At 54.0% G+C, this 16790-nt stretch overlaps 1 protein-coding gene across 1 annotated transcript in view; it reads left to right on the top strand.

The window, feature by feature from the left end:
* ZFAND3 (zinc finger AN1-type containing 3) overlaps positions 1-16790 on the top strand; it is a 313457-nt gene extending 296667 nt beyond the window's left edge. Inside the window, exon 6 of the mRNA XM_052649117.1 lies at positions 16312-16790. Coding sequence (XP_052505077.1) covers positions 16312-16466 — 155 coding nt within the window. The 3' untranslated portion in view covers positions 16467-16790. The remainder of the gene's footprint in view (positions 1-16311) is intronic.

The raw sequence follows: 16790 nt of genomic DNA, 5'->3' as shown, positions 1-16790 counted from the left end.
AACCACAGGAAATGTTCAAATACATTTTCCCCAGACAGTTGATATAGTCCTAGTGAGCTACCACGTAGCCTAACAAAGGTGAGTTTTAAGGAGTTTTCTGTCCTGTGCTTAACAGTCGAAACACCTGCTCTGTGTTTGTGGTCATAACGTGTCTGTCTCGCTGTAGTGGGAAACCTGTGACCTGAGGTCACTCCTCCTTTCTGAAGGCCAAAGTCATAGCAGACACCCAGGATACTGTTCTGGGTTATTCTCACTTGAGGTAATGAAAGCAAGGCACACTGAGCAGTGCTTTGAAATGCTTTGTTTGAATGAAACGCTTTTACCACAATACAAAATCACACACACAAATTGTGGGTAATAGGTAATAGAATCACAGAGCACCAGGATTAGAGGGGGCCTTAGCAACCATTCATCAGCCCAGCCTCCCCACAGCCCCGCCCCCGCCCCTCGGTAAAGGAGGAAACTAAGGCCAGAAAGATGGCCACAGCCTCCTATCACACCTGTGTGCTCATGCGGGCTTTGATCTGAAACTCAAGGAGTGCTGAGGAGTTTCTGACTGCTCACCACTCCCTCCCTCCAGCACGGCTTTCAGCCCCCACTGGCTGCAGCTTCTCATTTCGTATCCTTGCCTGTCCCCTGGTGGACTTCCGTTTTTATCTCCTCTGAAGTACCCAGAAGATTTCTTGCTCTTTCTTTACCCCAAATTAATACACTTTATTCCCTTAACCTCTTAGTTCAGCCTCCATACCCTGGTTCAGGACTTGGGACTCTTATATGGATCATTTGCAGCAAAATGTCACCAAATTAGAGTAGTTACGGTAAAAAATAGTATTTAGTCAAAATAATAGGATTAAAATATTATTTCTTTCAAAATAATAACAAATTGCTCACAAAATATTGGTAAAGAAATGTCCTTTTTAGTGCCTTTTATGTGTGTAGTTAAAACAAACTTGTGTTCAGTACATCGCACGTAGATAACCTGCTACTAAACACCCTGTCTTCCTCCTCTTCTCTTTGACTCCCTCCTGAGTAGAACTTCCTGAGAAGTGCGGGCCTGAGACCAGCACCGCAGAGTGCCTGAGTAGCTGAGGGTACTTCTTCTTCAGAAGGCACAAGTGCGGCTGCCCAGGCAGTTCTAACAGACCCCAAGGTTTGGCACACTACCTACATGCTTCGTAGCTCGTTTTTATAGGAAGGCAAAGATGATTTAAGACAAAATAGAGTTACTAGAAATTTCCAGTGAGGTCATCCACATCAGAGGTTTTATGTCAGATCTAGGCAACTCCCATCTCTCGCACTCAGAGGCTGGCATCTTCTTCGTGTGTGCCACACACCCTCCTCCACTGCTCTCCGCTCTCCTGTAGACCCTAAGCTCCCGAGAGGCCAGCGCCACGTGCTGCTCTGTGGCTCTCACACCCTGCAGATGTGGCCTGGGTGGGCACCCCGCCAGTACCGGCTGATAACATGAAGAACAAGTCAGAAGGCGGAGAAGCGTGGCACTCTGGCGAACCCCGGGCTCTCTTTAGGGGAAAAGTCCTTTTGTGGTTGTGTGTGAAGGCAGGCCTGAGCAGGTGCACAGGAGAACATCGGGGCTGGTCTCCATGGAGACTCTTGATGCCAGCGTACATGTGAAACCTGAGCTTTTCCCAAGGGAATGACTAGCTTAAAGAATAAGCTTTAGGTAGAAACCCTTAGCATTATTTATTTTTACATACCTTTATCTGCCTTGAAGTTTTATTGATAGAGGGGGAGAATCATTCAAGACATACATGCTTTCAGAGGAGCATTGCTTGCTTGGTCTAATTAAAATTATTTGATATGCTTTTGGCTTAATTAAATACTCTACTTTGCAGATGGTTGTATTTGCCTAAATAAAACCTGTGATTCACTTGCAGATGGACAAGATGGGCTGTTTGGAGGTCACAGAGACTGGCAGGTCACAGACCTACTGTGTGTAACCACACCAGTCTCCCATTGATGCCTATCAACCCCATCACTCTCTTGACTCAGAGTCCAAGCAGTGGAATGACCTAGAAGTTACTCATCTGGTGCCTGTCCAGCTCCCTGACCCAACCCTGCAGAAATGGCATCAGCAGGGCCCTGGCAGGTAGTCCAGCCCCCGTGCAGGTCCAGCCTGGAGGGGTGAGGCCTGTCTTACTGCCAAGCAGCTTAGACTGACGAGGTGCTCCCTCCGCTGCGCTAACACTCCTCCCCTCTCTGTATAACAGGCCCTTCTTCCTCGGCACTCTGCCCTCTGGATAGACCTGTCACAAATCACCGTCTGCTCCTGCAAGCCATCTCCTCACACATCTGAGCGCGGTGGCTTTGGATTCCCAGCACCTCCGGTCCTCCAGGCCCAAGTCCGTGTACAGGGCCTGGAGAACAGTGTGGGGGCACAGAGGCGAGGCTGGGCAGGAAGGCCAGATTGGGCTCAGGGCTCGTCTCCGTGGTTCGCTTCATCAGGGGTCCTCACAAAATCTGGATGTCTCTGTGACGAAACCTTTCCCCTGCTGGTCTCCTCTTGGGGCTGCTCAGAAGCCGTCTGTGGGGCCCACGGTTGGCCCCGTTGTTGGAGTTCTCAGCGCATGCTCGGGTCGTCCGTCTCCATGCCTGCCCTTCCTCCACACCGTGAGCCCTGGAGGACAGGCTGATGCCACGTTCTTCAGCCGCTCTCGGCCCTGCTGTAGCACCTGGGGTGTGGTGCTGCCTTGGTGAGCGGATGGGTGAACCCTGGTCCATTGCAGTTGTGACCCTCTGGGTGAAGGAAAAGTAGCTTTATTGAGTACCTGCTTTGCACTGGATGCCTGCAACCATGTGATATTGTGTGACCCTTAGCACGGGTGGACAGATGGTCCTTTTTACAGAGGTGGAAAACTCAAGCTTTGAAGTCAAGTAACCCAGAAATGTTAAGGGAGCAGCTGGCACAGAGCCCAGGTCTGCTGAGCTCCCACCACTCTCTCGTGTCCCCACCCTGGGCCACGGGTGCCCTAGACAGCGAGTGTGTGACTGCAGGGTGCGTGGTCCCTCTTCCCAGCCGTGTGGGTCTTGGCTGCTCCTTGAGCTCTTCCCCGTCTCAGTGATGAGTTTAGTGAACAGTGACAGTTTATGTAGCCTTCTGGATGGGTTCCATTGTCCCACGTGCCCCTGGTCACTCCACTGGGATATGAGGCTTCTGGAGGACAGGCCATGGCATTGCCACCTCTGTGTCCCCCGCTGCGCCTGGGTAATGTGAGACACAGCGGCACTTAATTCTTCCTGACGTGTCCATTCCATTTTCTCCTGACTGCTAATTCATGTCCTTGTTTTCCTTGAAAATGCCTCCTCCAGGACACCTTAGCCAGTGACCTCTCCTCAGTGCCCCCGGTTTATTACGTGGAGCTGGAGCGTATTGATTTTATTTGCAGTTGATTTCTTGCTTTGCTTCTTGTGTCCTTCAGCATTTTACTCTCCGTGCATCTTTAGCTGTCTTTAAAGGCAGGAACGAGTGGCTTTTTCTTCTTCTCTTCCACCCAGCCCCTAGAATAGAGCTCTGTAAACAGTGCACAGGTGACCAATAAGTACTCTTGACTCCTTGAGCCTGATAGCTCCTTTCCCTTCCTGGACTGACAGCCCAACGCCGGAGTTTGAATCCTTTATTTATTAGATGAGATTTCTATAGCACCTTTCCTCTGAAGAGATCAATATCAATGAAGTTGGTTTCTGCTTCTAGAAAGTGCTTTTACCTAAGCAGACCAAGGTTCTGATACAATCATGTGAGAGTCCTTATTCCTCGACTCTCAGGCCCTGGATAGGCAGGCTCCAGGCAGAGCCTTGCCGCTTGCTTCAGATCTGGCTGCCTGTTGCTGGCAGTGAGCCCGATAAGACCATGACAAGGCAGCCACGCAGGCTCTGCAGCGTCACTGAGCGAGGACTTGCATTTGGGGAGTGAGGCGTTTTTGGAAGACTGATGTGAGAAAGCTGCCCTAACCAGAGCCCCAGGTGCCATGGTGGTGGCTCGCTGGCTCTCATTCGTTGCCTGGTGTCACCCAAACGCTTCAGCCTTCGAGACTCCAAGTCGCGCCACCAGGGAGCTGGGTCCTGGGGACAGAGCCACGAAGGGCCTGAGACCCAGAGACTCAAGTGCTGGTGAGGTGAGGAGGAAGTGCTGGGAGCTGGTGGGAGACACGCTGTCACACTGCACATGTGGGTGGTCAGGACTGACCGTGAGATCTGGGAGCAGAGTTCAGAGGCCCCAGACTGAGAGGGGAGAGGAGTCTGTCTTGTAAATTATTGAAGTGCCCGAAGTAACTGCATCAGCTGGCTTTTCTAGAAGTTCCCACCTCTCCGGGTCTCCTTGTTGGCCAGACGTCATTCCTGTCCCTGCTGGGAGCGAGGCGGAACCCAGGAGGGAGTGAAGGCCTCTTCTGCACTCTGAGAGGGACGGGGGCAGCAATGCAGAGCCCGCCTGGTGTGGAGGCTCAGTCCTCCAGACTTGACCTGCCTCGAGCTGCCGTCCAGAGAACACCCTCAGCTGTCGGTCCGGAGTTAAGGCAGCCGTGGTTACCGAGGCACAGAGGAGGGGGAGAGAACAGCATGGAAGGGGCGAGGGGCTCTGGCACGGGCTCCCAGGGTGGCGTGCACTTGGGCGGGGCCCTCCGCTTCCCTCCAGTGGCTTGGAGGGTGCTGCCTCCCTCTGTTGTCGCCTGTGGAGCTGTGCTAGGGCTGCTCCGACCGTCTGGTGTACGCTCTGCCCCGGAACAGTGCCTGGGATGTAGCTGGGCGATAAGGAATGCCCCTGTTTGCTTTGGGTGCCCCGTCCGCTGCTGTGCAGGAAACGCGTGCATGCAGTCCCTGGCGCACGCCTGGGCGCGGGTGCCCGGCCTGTGGGCACCTCCCCTGGGCCGTCTCCCACAGCAGCCGGCCAGGCCCGCTCCCCTTATTCCAGCAAGTCCTCTGGGGCTGCAGGGAGCTAGGGGGTGTGTTCGTGCACGTGTCACGTGCCCTTTTCTGGCCGGAGTTTCTGGGAAGTATCCGTGAAGATGCTCCCTGTGATGCCGGAGATGGGTGGTTGGGCCGAAAGGCGGGAGGTGGCGGGCAGAGGCTGCGTCTGCTGTCCTGTGGGTCGGGGAGGCTTCGTCCAGTGGCAGCCTGCTTGTCCCTCGAGGAGGGGAGCGGGGCTCTTCCTCCCTGGCCCATGAGGACCCCCGCCCTGCAGCGGCCAGCCTCTGCTCTGCAGTGGAAGATGGGAGTGCGAGTCAGCGCACCATGGAGATTGTGCGTTCTTGTGATTAGTACGTTTGATGACTTGCGTTCTCTAGAGCGGTGCACTGCAGTGTTACAGGTTCAGAGGGGGAAAGTTCCAGACGTACAGATAAAAGGCCCAGCTTTGTGTTAATTCTCCTGTGTCAATTACATTGTTCTTCCCTTGAACTGGATGCTACCCCTGGATTAATTTTCCTCAGAATCTGGAGTAATTGGCCAAAATGCTAGGGTAGAATGAGAAATGTCAGTGGAAACCTACACGGTTATATCCGGTTCTCCACTGTCTGTGCTCAGCTCGTTTGTGATCATGAGTTAGTTCCAGGAGAGCACCTAATGCCATCTTAGACGTTTCTGGGTTGCTTCTCAGAGTGAGCTCAGTGAATATAGGCTCATATTAATAATGGCAACAGAAAAGCATAATTAGGAAGGTAAACTTGGTACTGGAGGGAAAAACCAGGAATCCATCCGAAGCTGAGACCAGGCAGTGATCGTCTTGAGAGTGCGCCTGCTCCAGCTGGTCCCCAGGGGGCTGGGGGCAGACCGCGAGGTGCTCGTGGTCCTTCTCCGGGAGAGGCCGAGGGGCACAGGCACCAGGGTTACATGTTCTTTTTATCGCTGGAAGTCCTTGTCTTTGGGTAAAATGTTGACTCAGATTATTTGTTCATTCTGCTTGCGAATCTTTATTGAGCTCCCGAGGAACAGAGAACAGAGCTATCACCGTCCCTGCCCTCGTGGTGCTTTTCTTCTGTGGGGGAAAGATGCAGTCAGTGAGGGGGCAGGTGAATGGGGCAGCTTCTGAGAGGAGTGAGTGCCGAGACGGGACTGGATGTAGAGCCTGTGGGGCTGAGACACAGAAGCTGGGAGAGCCGGCCGTCGGGAGCGCTGGGGAAGAGCTGCCACCGCCCTGGAGGCCGGAGCTCTTGGTGTCCGTATCTGAGGACCCGAGAGGCTCTGGTGTGGCTGGTGCCCCCCGCGCGCATGAGGGGAGTCGGGGCCAGATAGGCTGGGAGGCCTTTGAGGGTCAGAATTTTTTTCTAAAAGTAGTGGGCAGGCACTGAGGGGTTTACACAGTGAATTTAATGATGGGATTTACGAGTTTAAAATAGCCCTCTGGGACCTGAACACAAACATGTATGTATCTCAGACTCTCGAGGATGCGTCAGAACGGGTGGCTGCTTTGCCTCTGGGTTAGTAACTGACAGAATGGGATGGGAGACTGGCTTTTTGCTGAATATCATTTTATACAAACTGAATTTCTGTTATATTCACATATTACCTATTAGAAGAGGAATTAATTAACCAGTGTGAAAAAAGGTACATGTCAATTCAATTAGCCTTACAAAAAGAAAAAAAGAAATCCATTTAAGAGAGTGAGGGAGAAGGCTTGGAGGGCGTGGAGACCTGGCAGTGGCCCTGCACCGTGGGTGGCTCGGTGGCCCCGTGGCCGGAGGCGGGGGCCTGACCTCCCCACGCCCCGGGCCTGCTGCCTTCTTCCTGCTCCGCCTGCGTGCTGTGCTCACTTCTGCCACAGGACATTGTTTCAGCGTCTTGGTTACTATCAATAGTACTGCTGTGACCATTGGGTGCGTGAATCTTCTGAAAGTAGTGGAAAACACGGTTTGTAACTAACCTTTGAGTAAGCCGTGCACTGTTGTAGCCATAGGAGGCATGTCATGTGGTAAGTTATAGAGAAAGCCTTTTTGCTTTCATGAAATCTCGTCAGGAAAACAAGTTAAATGAAAAAAAAAAACAAAAAAAAACAAAACTACACAAGTGACCTGATAATTACAACTGTGACTGGTGATTGAAGGGAAAGTCCAGGAGATGAAAGCATATAATAGGTCCCTAGCCTAATCTGAGTCTCCAGGAAGATCTTCCTGAGGAAGAGCTATTGAAGCCAAGACCTTTAGAGCCAAGAATGCAGTGAGGTCCCTCTGTCTTGAACACGGAGTACAGGGCTGAGTGGTGTGAAGAGCAGGAGGCCGCCAGGGGCAGGAGTGCTGAGGCGGCTAATGACCAAGGCTGAACGAGTGTGCTGGCACAGGCCGGGGTGTGTGGGCTCGCCCTGGCTGCGGAAGGAGGCTGGGCAGCGGCCGGGGCGTGAGGTACTGGTGGTCCTGACCGGGTGGCTGCTGTGTGGATGGGAAGAAGAGAATGGTTTTGGTTTTTGGAAGCAGGATCCACAGCACTTGCTAACTGAATGTGAATGCTGGGGAGGATGCCGTGATGGCTCCAGGACCACGTCACAGCCAGTGTCTGCGTGATGGTGCCGTTCTCCTAAGTTGGGGGACACTGAAGGAGGAGGTGTGCCTTCCATTTTGGACCTCTTACACTTGAGGTCGCCAAGATATCAAGGAGAAGTAATTGGATACGGTGGCATGGAGGTCCGAAGAGCGGTCTGGGTAAAGAGAGAGTTCAGAGGGGCAGCATGTACAGTTAGAATGTGAACATGGGGTCTAGCACTGAATACTTCTGATACTTAAGGGACAGAAGACGAGGTGCTCCCAGAGAAGGAGAAGGACAGCACGGAAAACGGGGCATCACAGACCCCGTGGGGAGTCGGCTGTTCAGATCTGTCAGAACCGACGAGGGCCCTTGGGACTGAGGGATGTTCAGGTTCCGTTCGTGGGGTTCTTTAGTACCCAGACTGGAACTATTTGGTGAAGGAGCTGGGTATGAGGTCACCTCCTCTCCCACATCTAGACAGGAAGTCTCCCAGATCCTGGAGTGGGTTGTCCATTCAGTGGGAGTTTCTAAGTATATATAGTTTGTAGTCTGACTTCAAATTTGAGCTCATCTTTTCAGCTAAAACATTTCTCTGCCCCAGAGTAAGCCTCTTTCCCTCCAGGAGAGGTGTGTTTAACCAACTGTAGCTCGCTTCTCTGGCCTTCTTCCCTCCACCCCGCCCTCCTGCCACACACAGGCGCACAGCAGTGCACAGATGTTGTGGGGCCTGTGACCTTAAAGCGCAAATCCGTGGAAATAGAGAAAAGCATGCTTGTACTCTTGAGGTCCTCAGAATGACCTTTCTGAGTTGTGTGGTGACAACAAGAAGCACGGGGCTTTGCTTCAGAGAAGCACACAGGATGGGTGCGGGCAGCGCCGGCACAGCAGAGGTGAAACGTCGGGTTTGCAGTGTCTGCAGCCCATTCCTTTCTCCGCTCATCCTTTCGCACCAGCTCCCAGCCTGACAGTCTCGGGAAATAGACACGGGCTTTTCAGCACGCAGCCAGTACGTGACCAAACTTGGAGACGCACGTGCTCTGCCTCTGCTTCGGAGGGAGGCTTGCAGACTTCTCGGCCGCTCTTGGGGAAGCCCTCATGGGAGCAGAGTTGTTCCCTGCTGTCCTTGGAAAGTTTCTGCATCCCTTTCATGGGGTCCCTAACCACTGACTACTTCCCAGGCTGCCCTGTGTAGTCGTCACATATTTAAATCAGGCTTTTCTAAAATTTGCATATCTTCAACAGAAATCTTTATTGAGCTTGTCAGTTTATGGCAGCACATTTATAGTATGCAGAGGGACAGAGGAGACGTGTGCATCGCACGCTTACAGGAAGATTTCCTGATTGTCTCTCCTTTGTCATAGGAGATAGGAACAGAGTGTAGACTGAGTGGCAGGAGGCGCAGGGGGGACAGGATGAGCAAGCCTTGCAGGCAGGGGCAGAGCGGGGGGTGGGGGGGCCCAGCCTTGAAGCCCGATGGCTGAGTGGGTCTTCCTCGAGTCAGGCTTCAGCTGCTCCAGCCCTTAATGGCTGTAACAACCCCGTTTATCGGAGCCACGTCTGTGGTCTGAAAGGCTAGATGGCTCAGCGGCAGCCACATGGCTGTTGCGGCTGTGCAGCTGGAACGGAATCCAGCACTTGGGCCCCGGTGCACAGCATCCTCACTGGATTCTTCAGAAAGAGAACTTGAGCTTCCCCTAAGGGGCCTGCCATAGCACGGGGGCACTAACCGGAGGGCCTATCGTATCTGTCCTCCCCTTGACCCCAGCCTGTGGACTGGAAGGCCGGCAGAGGAAATGGGGCAGGCGCTCCTCTCGCTCCAGCGCTGCTCTGGAGGGGCGCGCAGCATCTGCAGTCTCATGTCCCCTGGCGGCCCTGCCACTCAGGTGCGCTGGGACTTGGGTGGACTGGCTCTTGCCAGCGTGGCCTTCAGGGAGGCTTGGCAGCTGGGTTGCCCTCGGCCACTCTTGGGTAGGACAGGTTCCTCCTCTGCTGCCTCCGCTGCAGGTTTGGAGTTGATTTTCTAGGAGCCCTCTGAGAAGGTAAACTTAAGGACAGGAGACTGTTGAAGGAGAAGGCCAGCCAGTCAGGAGCCTGGGAGAGGAGGATGAGGTCTCCTCTGGAAAGCAGTTCCTCACGGCTCCCCCGAAGCGCCTCCAGGGTAGGGGCTGGAACGGGGCGGGGGAGGTGACCAGGAGTGCTGGCATCCTCTAGGGTTTTTGGATTTTGAAAACTGCTCCGGTTCTAAGAGGCTAATGCTACTTGTTTTCAGCTACTGAAATAAAATGATACTTGAAAGAGCAAGTCATTATTCCTGTGGCAGAAACTGTCTTGAGCCATCTTCCTAGTTTTTAAATATATGTTCCTCTCTAGATAACAGCCTGATTGTGATGTGAGCCTGCAGCCAGCCCCCTTCTCCTCGTGCTCCGGGGCATTAAAGAGCTCACCAAGGAAAGTCGGGGTTGGGGGTGAGACTCAGGTCCGAGCTGATGGTGAGGGTTCCTGGCCCAGCCCCAGGTCTGGCCCACCTTCTCTCCCACACACACGCTGTTGAAAAATAGGCAGAAATGAGAGGTGGAAGACCTGTTCCCTGGGTGTTGGGTGATGGAAGGAGTTGTTCCTAGAAGTGGACGAGCATTCCCCTGGAGGAAAGAGGTCAGCGTTTTTGCAGGAATGAGGCTTGAAGGTTTGAAGAGACGTCGATAAAGGAGACCAAGGTGGTGGGTTGTCTGTGTCGGGAGCTCCATCACCCTGGGCTGACACAGGCGTCTCTCCGGCCTCTGCCCCAGCTCTTTGCACGGGCTCGTCTATCTTGGCGTTCTGTCACACTGCTTTTTGTTGTAGCATTTAGCTTGTATCTCACTTGATATTTTAATTGATTTGGAGGAAAACAAACAATTGTGTCTGTTTTAGATCTGTCTTGGTATTGTTTACTGGTTTTTATTAAATTGGTGATTACATTCCTTGTGTGCTAAGTCGCTTCAGTCGTGTCTGACTCTTTGCGACCGTGCGGACTTGTAGCCCACCAGGCTCCTCTGTCCATGGGATTCCAGGAATACTGGAGTGGGTTGCCATGCCCTCCAGGGGATCTTCCCGACCCAGGGGTGGAACCCACGTTGCTTACAGCTCCTGCGTCGGCAGGCAGGCTCTTTACTGGGAGCGCCGCCTGGGAAGCCTGGTGAGGACGTTGGGCTCTTGTGGACTGCAGGTTCTCTTCCCCTTGGAAAGCAGACTCATGCCCACTTGGTGGTTCACAGTGGCTTTGGTTCCAGCCCCCTGGGTGGCTGACAGTGCACCCACCCATCCTCTCCCCAGCCCTGCCGAGCTCTGTCAGCCACTCAGGGAGCAGGGGTCCAGCTCTGTTTCTTGGAGTGTGATTGCCTTTTCCTCCACGGTGCGAAACCGGTGATGCAGAAGAGTGTGAAACAGGCGCATTCTGTTCCCGAAACACCTGCAGCTGCTTTGCCTGTACTGTGGGCCTGATAAAATAAAATGCATTAAGCTCCTGTAATGCATTTTTGTGCTACAAATTCTGCCTTGGGCACTGGGTCAGTGGAGGCAGTGTAGTCCAGGGATCACTGCTGGTGGGAGCGTAAGTGGCTAATGTTTTCTGACAAGTCTTCCTATAGCCACCTGCTGTTCCCAACGTGGACTTACAAATGAGCTGTGAGGTCAGTTTGCCGTCCTGCATTTTAAGAAACTTCTATGTTGTTGGAAAAGTGTGATCCTTTATAACGAGCTTGCCCAGTCATTTCAGACACAAGTCAGGCATAATTGTTGTTTACATTGAAATAAACAATTCAGAGAGCAAACGGTCCTTACTGATGAGTTGAGATTTGGAGGGTCCGTTACCGAGGTATCTCGGAGAGCTTTGGGAGGTCTTGGGTGGGCTCTGTTTGCTCTCTGAGTGACAGGTGTCTGATTTTCCTCCTGTTGGAGCACACGGGGCGGGTGTGTCAGTGCAGGCAGCACACTCGCACAGCACCACCCGAGGCCGCACCCCGGAGGCGCCTTCACAGTGCCGCGCTCCTAGGGCATGCCCGTGTTTCTAGGATCTGCTTGAGCCTCTGACATTCTGAAATCCAAATGAGCAAGAAAGTGTGAAACATTTCTCGTGAGTGGGGTGAAAACACCCGAAGCAGCTGGAGCCGAGGCCCACCCTGGTCTGAGGCCTCACTAACATGGCCCTCTTGGGAGAGCCCAAGTGGGCCAAGTGGGCGAAGTCTGTCAGAAAACAAATGTTTAATTAAAGTCCGTAAGTATGCAGACCTGCGCAGTCTCGCCAGCTTTATCATATTCTCTAATGTTTGTTCGGCTGCGCCGGGCCTTCCGCTGTGGCCTGCGGGGTCTTTGATCTTCATTGCGGCGTGCACCCTCAGCTGTGGCGTGCGGCGTCTACTTCCCTGACCGGGGATCAAACCTGGGCCGCCTGCAGTGGGCGCACAGACTGCTGGGGAAGTCCGATGCCAGCTTTAAGCGGCGCTTTTTACTCCAAGATAAAGCCAATAAGCAACATTTCTGTCTGGCAGGGATTGAATAAAAATGTCAGGGGCTCAGACTTTGTGAATTTTGGCATCGCTTTATCTCCTTTAGGAAATCCCGTGGAAGAAAAAGACAGTTCCAACCCCCTGCGCAGTTCCTGAGGCTCAGAGGGAAGAGAGGCTGGGGGTCCCGGCCTCAGTCAAGGGTGGGGCCTGTGCTGCCTGCAGGTGGGAGGCTGGCTCCGCCCATGGTCCTCCAGCTCCTCCACCCACGGTCCTCCAGCTCCTCCACCCACAGCAGGACAGGGGTGGGGGGAGGGCCGGCTGACAGGTCCCCAGTCTGGCTCAGGCCCGGGCCCTCGCCCTGCTGCCAGCAGTGCTCAGAGGTAGAGACCTGTCTCCTCTGCCCTGGGTGTTCTCTTGGGCAGTTATTGTCACTGATTTTTATAAACGAGTGGAACAGGAAATATTGTTACAACTTTCATAGCACTTCCGGTCAGTCGGGTGTTGGTTTTATATCATCTTTGCTTAATGATGGCATCTGTCAAGACTGTTCTCAGTCCTGGTGGGTGGTCTCACAACACCCACACCCGTCTCTCTGGGAGCACAGGTAAGGTTTAGCTGTAGATGAGGGGTCTGAGTGGAATGGATGACTTTCAGATGTTGGCTTTAAAAGCTGAAGTTTGGTTCCCACTGGATAAGCGTTTTTAGAAACCTGCATGTCAGACCTGTGTGAGTCCTGGAAGAATGCGCCTTGGATCCACTTTCTGCTGGGAACGTCTCCCAGGCCACGAGCTGGGGGCACCCGATGCGCCCAGTTCCGCCTGCGAGCGGCCTCTCCGTGTGTTCTTTACCCAGGATGGTGTCTGGCTGGGGCGTGGGTTGTACTTTGTGCTCTGCTCCGCCTCTTGGTGTGCGTGGCTGCAGTCCCCTAGGAGGAGCCCAGCCGCTGTGGTGACCTGGGCAGGCCTTTTCTTTGTCAAGCCCTGAGGGTGTAGCTGCTGGACCCCTTGCAGGGCAGCTTGGGGTGGGGCGGGAGGTGGGGGCTGGGCTGACTGACCCCACCTGTGCGGGTCTGGCCTCCCCCCTCACCCAGGATGGCCTGGCCGAGCCAGGCAGCAGCAGGAGAGGGGCGCGAAGAGGGTGCCGTGGGACACGGGGCTTAGACAGCTGCTTCGCACCCTCCCCTTTCCATCAGGGGCTCGTCCCGAGTGCTCGTCAATGCTGGCAAACAGACGCTCACCCACGTTCTTGAGTGTTTGTGCAGATTTACTAAGAACAGCTCCGCAGCCCTAACAGAGCTCCTAACTGGCCTCCTGCTAGGCCAGTATTTCATGGGGAAGCAGTGATCAGGGCTCCTAGGAGCCAGGCAGCTTGTGTGTATGGTGCGCCGGGGGGAGCGGTTGAGGTTAAACTATGAACCTCACTATGAACCACTTGTTTTTCAAAAACGTCTACCTTGGCTGTTTTCCTCTCTTTTGGAGGGTTGGCATTCTTCTCATCATATTCTTTACTGCTTATGCCTCCCAAGGACTGTATATATAGCTGTCACAAGCAAGAGAGTATTCAAGTTGTTTCTAAAACTACTTCATGCTGAACTGTGGGGCCATAAGGAGCCTATAGATGAAAATACATCTGTATGTGAGTGAGAGTGATAATGATAGGTAATATCAAAGCCCCTTTCTCAGCTGATCAGCTGCGTCCTTTCTGCTCTCTTCCCCTCTGCACACTCCTTGGCCGACCCTCTGTGAAAAGGCCCCACTTGGTTTCCGATGAACGGAGTGAGGAAGCTTCAGGCTGGCCAACCCAAGATGGAGGCTGTAAACACCCTGTGCTCTGAAACTGCTCCTCACTGAAATAAGAATAATCTTGTTCCCCAGTAGCCTGATTTTGCATCTTTCCATGTGCCCAGCTTGGTCTCTGGAATTCCATCAGAGGGTAATTGAACGTTCATGACACTTGAGTGGAAACAGGTCTGTGGGTACCGAGAAAGAGGATAAAGATTCAGCCCACCCCCCAGTCCCCTGCCCCCTTTCCTGTATCCAACAGTCCGCCCCACCCACCGACACCGAAATACACGAGCCGGTTGGCTGCTGTTGGTAGATGATAACCTACTCAGCATTTGGGACAAGTTCTAGCATGTATCTTCCACTTGGTGAGCGATCCTGACAGGAGAGGGAATTGAGCTTAATTTATATCATCTAATAACCTCAGTGCAGCACCTTGGGAAGTTAGCCTTCCAAAATTGCCCCCGGACTTTCCCCCAGTGGATTACAATGCCATCTAATCTTGTCTTTTTCTAACCAGCTCCACCCCCCCAGTTACCTGTCTAGTAGTTTCCACGTTTCAGAAGTCAGAGCCAAGTGTCAAGGTGTGTCTGAGAGGGGCACAGAGCCTGCATAGAGAAATGAGGTGTTCTGGCTGAGGAGAATCCCTGGGTAGGGGGCAGAATATCCAGGGTGATTGTGGCCGTGGTGCCTGGCTTCCTTTTCCAGACAGAAGAAGGGCCCTCCGGTCCACCCATCGAGTCGGCAGAAGGCGGGCTGCGGCAGAGCTGTGAGGGGGTGTGGTGAGACCTGAGCCTCTGCCCTCCTTCCCAGTCTGCCTTTGACTAATGAGGTGTTAGACTGAGCCAGGGCTGAGTTAATTTCAGGGCCAATCCATTTCCTGCTACTTTTATTCAGCCAGCACCATCCATCAGGAGGAGAGGAGAGCCCTGGGGACCCTCTTCTGCATCACCCCGATATTTTGAAGGCAGGGGAGGGCAGCAGGGGGCCTCCCGCCCTTATTGGAGATGCCGAAGGTGTAGAGACACGCGAGGCCTCGGCGACAGAAATGTCTCCACTCACTTCCGGCTGCTGTGCAGCTGGCCAGCGCCCCCGCCCCGCCCCGCCCTGGCAGCCGCTTCTCCTTGCTCGGCTGGGCTTTGCTCCAAAACGACGATTGTGCTTGTCAGACGAAGGATGCATATTGAGGCCATCCATGCTTCTGCTGCGAAATCCTTTAGGAGAAAGACAACTGGTATCCAATATCTTCAAGTAATGAACTTATCAGTAAATATAACACACGGGCTCATTAATCTTCACTTTGCTTTTGGGCCAAGTGGGAGCTCAGCTTCTCGGGAGACGCAGTTTCATCTGTTCCTTCCCTCAAACCTCGTCCCAATTTAGACTCTCACACACTGCCCTGCTCTCCCTGGGAAGCAGTTAATAGTGTTTTTTCACACAACGGACTGTCCAGGCTCGGCCTATTTGCTCAGGCCGTGGGCATGTGTCTGCACTGGGTGTGATCAGGACATCAGAGCAGGACCGTGAGCGTCCCGAGGCATCTTCTCTGGGTGAAGAAGCTGCTGTCCTTCGTAGGCAGTCTGCTTCAGCTCCCACTGTCCTGAGATCACTGCCTCCGCCCCCTTTTCTCTGAAGGAAATGGAGGATGGGGAGGGCGGCGGACCACAGGGCGCTGCCCTTCACTCTGCCTGCGGGGGTCTGGGCTTGAAAGAGACCTGAGATGAGATGCTGTTTGCCTGGGGAACAGTGCGGCGCACACTGGTGTACAGGCCCCAGGAGGAGGTTCAGGAAAGGATTCCGATTCTCTGCAGCTCAGGCCTCTGGGACCTGGAGGTGTGACCAGATAAGAGCTGATGGGATGAGGTGATGGGGGAGCCAGCCCAGATCTCCCGCACCTTCCCAGAAAGAAAGGGCCAGACAGACGCAGGAAACTCAGATGACTGTCCACTCTGCCCCCCACGACACAGCCCCTGCCCCCGTGTCCTCTCCTCAGCTCTTCCTTCTGCAGCATCTCTGTTGCAGAGAGCCTGGCCCGCAGCCCGCCCACTCCCAGGAGGCGGGGGGTCTGGGGCAGGGGGCTCACCTCCTGCCCCCCGGTGGGGTTGGAAGTATCTGGCTCCACTGAGACACCAACTGGACTCAACATTTCTGTTCTTTCTCTTTAAATACAATACCTTCTCCAGCCCTTGAAATGACCCGTTTTTCCTGGAGCCCCCCACTCATGTGTTTGGTTTCCCTCAGCCTTTGAGAAGCAGTGGGTGTCCTGACCTGGGTATTGAGGCTTGCTCCGGCCAGGAGTGCCGAGCCACCAGCTCTGCGCTCGCCGACACCCGCGTGGGGCTGCCGGCTACGCGTGTCCGAGGGAGGCACTGTGCGGGCGCCTTGGGGTTCTGCCCTCAGTGCAGCAGGAGCCCCTTGGACTCAGCGTGAACGCGTGGGTGCTCTTGTTGGGGGGGGGTGGTGGTGGCTGTAACAGCAGGAACGCGTGCTGTGACCGCTACCCACTCTCTGGACCCGAGCGGGAGCCGGGCTCCGGGCCCGCCCTGACCTTGTCTCCTCTGCTTCTCCCGCTGCTGCAGGTTACGTGTTCTGTATGCTGCACCGCCTCCCCGAGCAGCATGACTGTACGTTTGACCACATGGGCCGTGGCCGAGAGGAAGCCATCATGAAAATGGTGAAACTGGACCGGAAAGTGGGGCGCTCCTGCCAGCGCATCGGGGAGGGCTGCTCCTGAAGGCCGGCTCGGCCGCCACGTGCCGCTGTTGTTAGTTCACTAATGTTAGCCTTATTTAGGACAGAGTCAGCCAGACACCTTGTACTGGGCACGCGTCAGACTACAGCCAGTCCGTTTCCTTCCCTTAGCCAGCCATCCTGGTACTGTAGTTTAGGGGTTGATGGTGGTTGGAATTGATTTCTGGCTGGTTTCTAAGGTGCCTGCTAGCCATTGTATAAAATTAAAACATGAAGAATATTTTTTTTGAGCATGGCTAGTGGATTTAAAACCACACATACCTGTCACTGCTGGAGTCAAACTTAAAAAAGCCTTAAGTGGAAAGCG

The sequence above is a fragment of the Budorcas taxicolor genome, chromosome 11 (assembly GCF_023091745.1).
Source record: "Budorcas taxicolor isolate Tak-1 chromosome 11, Takin1.1, whole genome shotgun sequence".
NCBI lineage: Eukaryota > Metazoa > Chordata > Mammalia > Artiodactyla > Bovidae > Budorcas > Budorcas taxicolor.
This window is presented reverse-complemented; position numbering and strand designations above follow the sequence as displayed.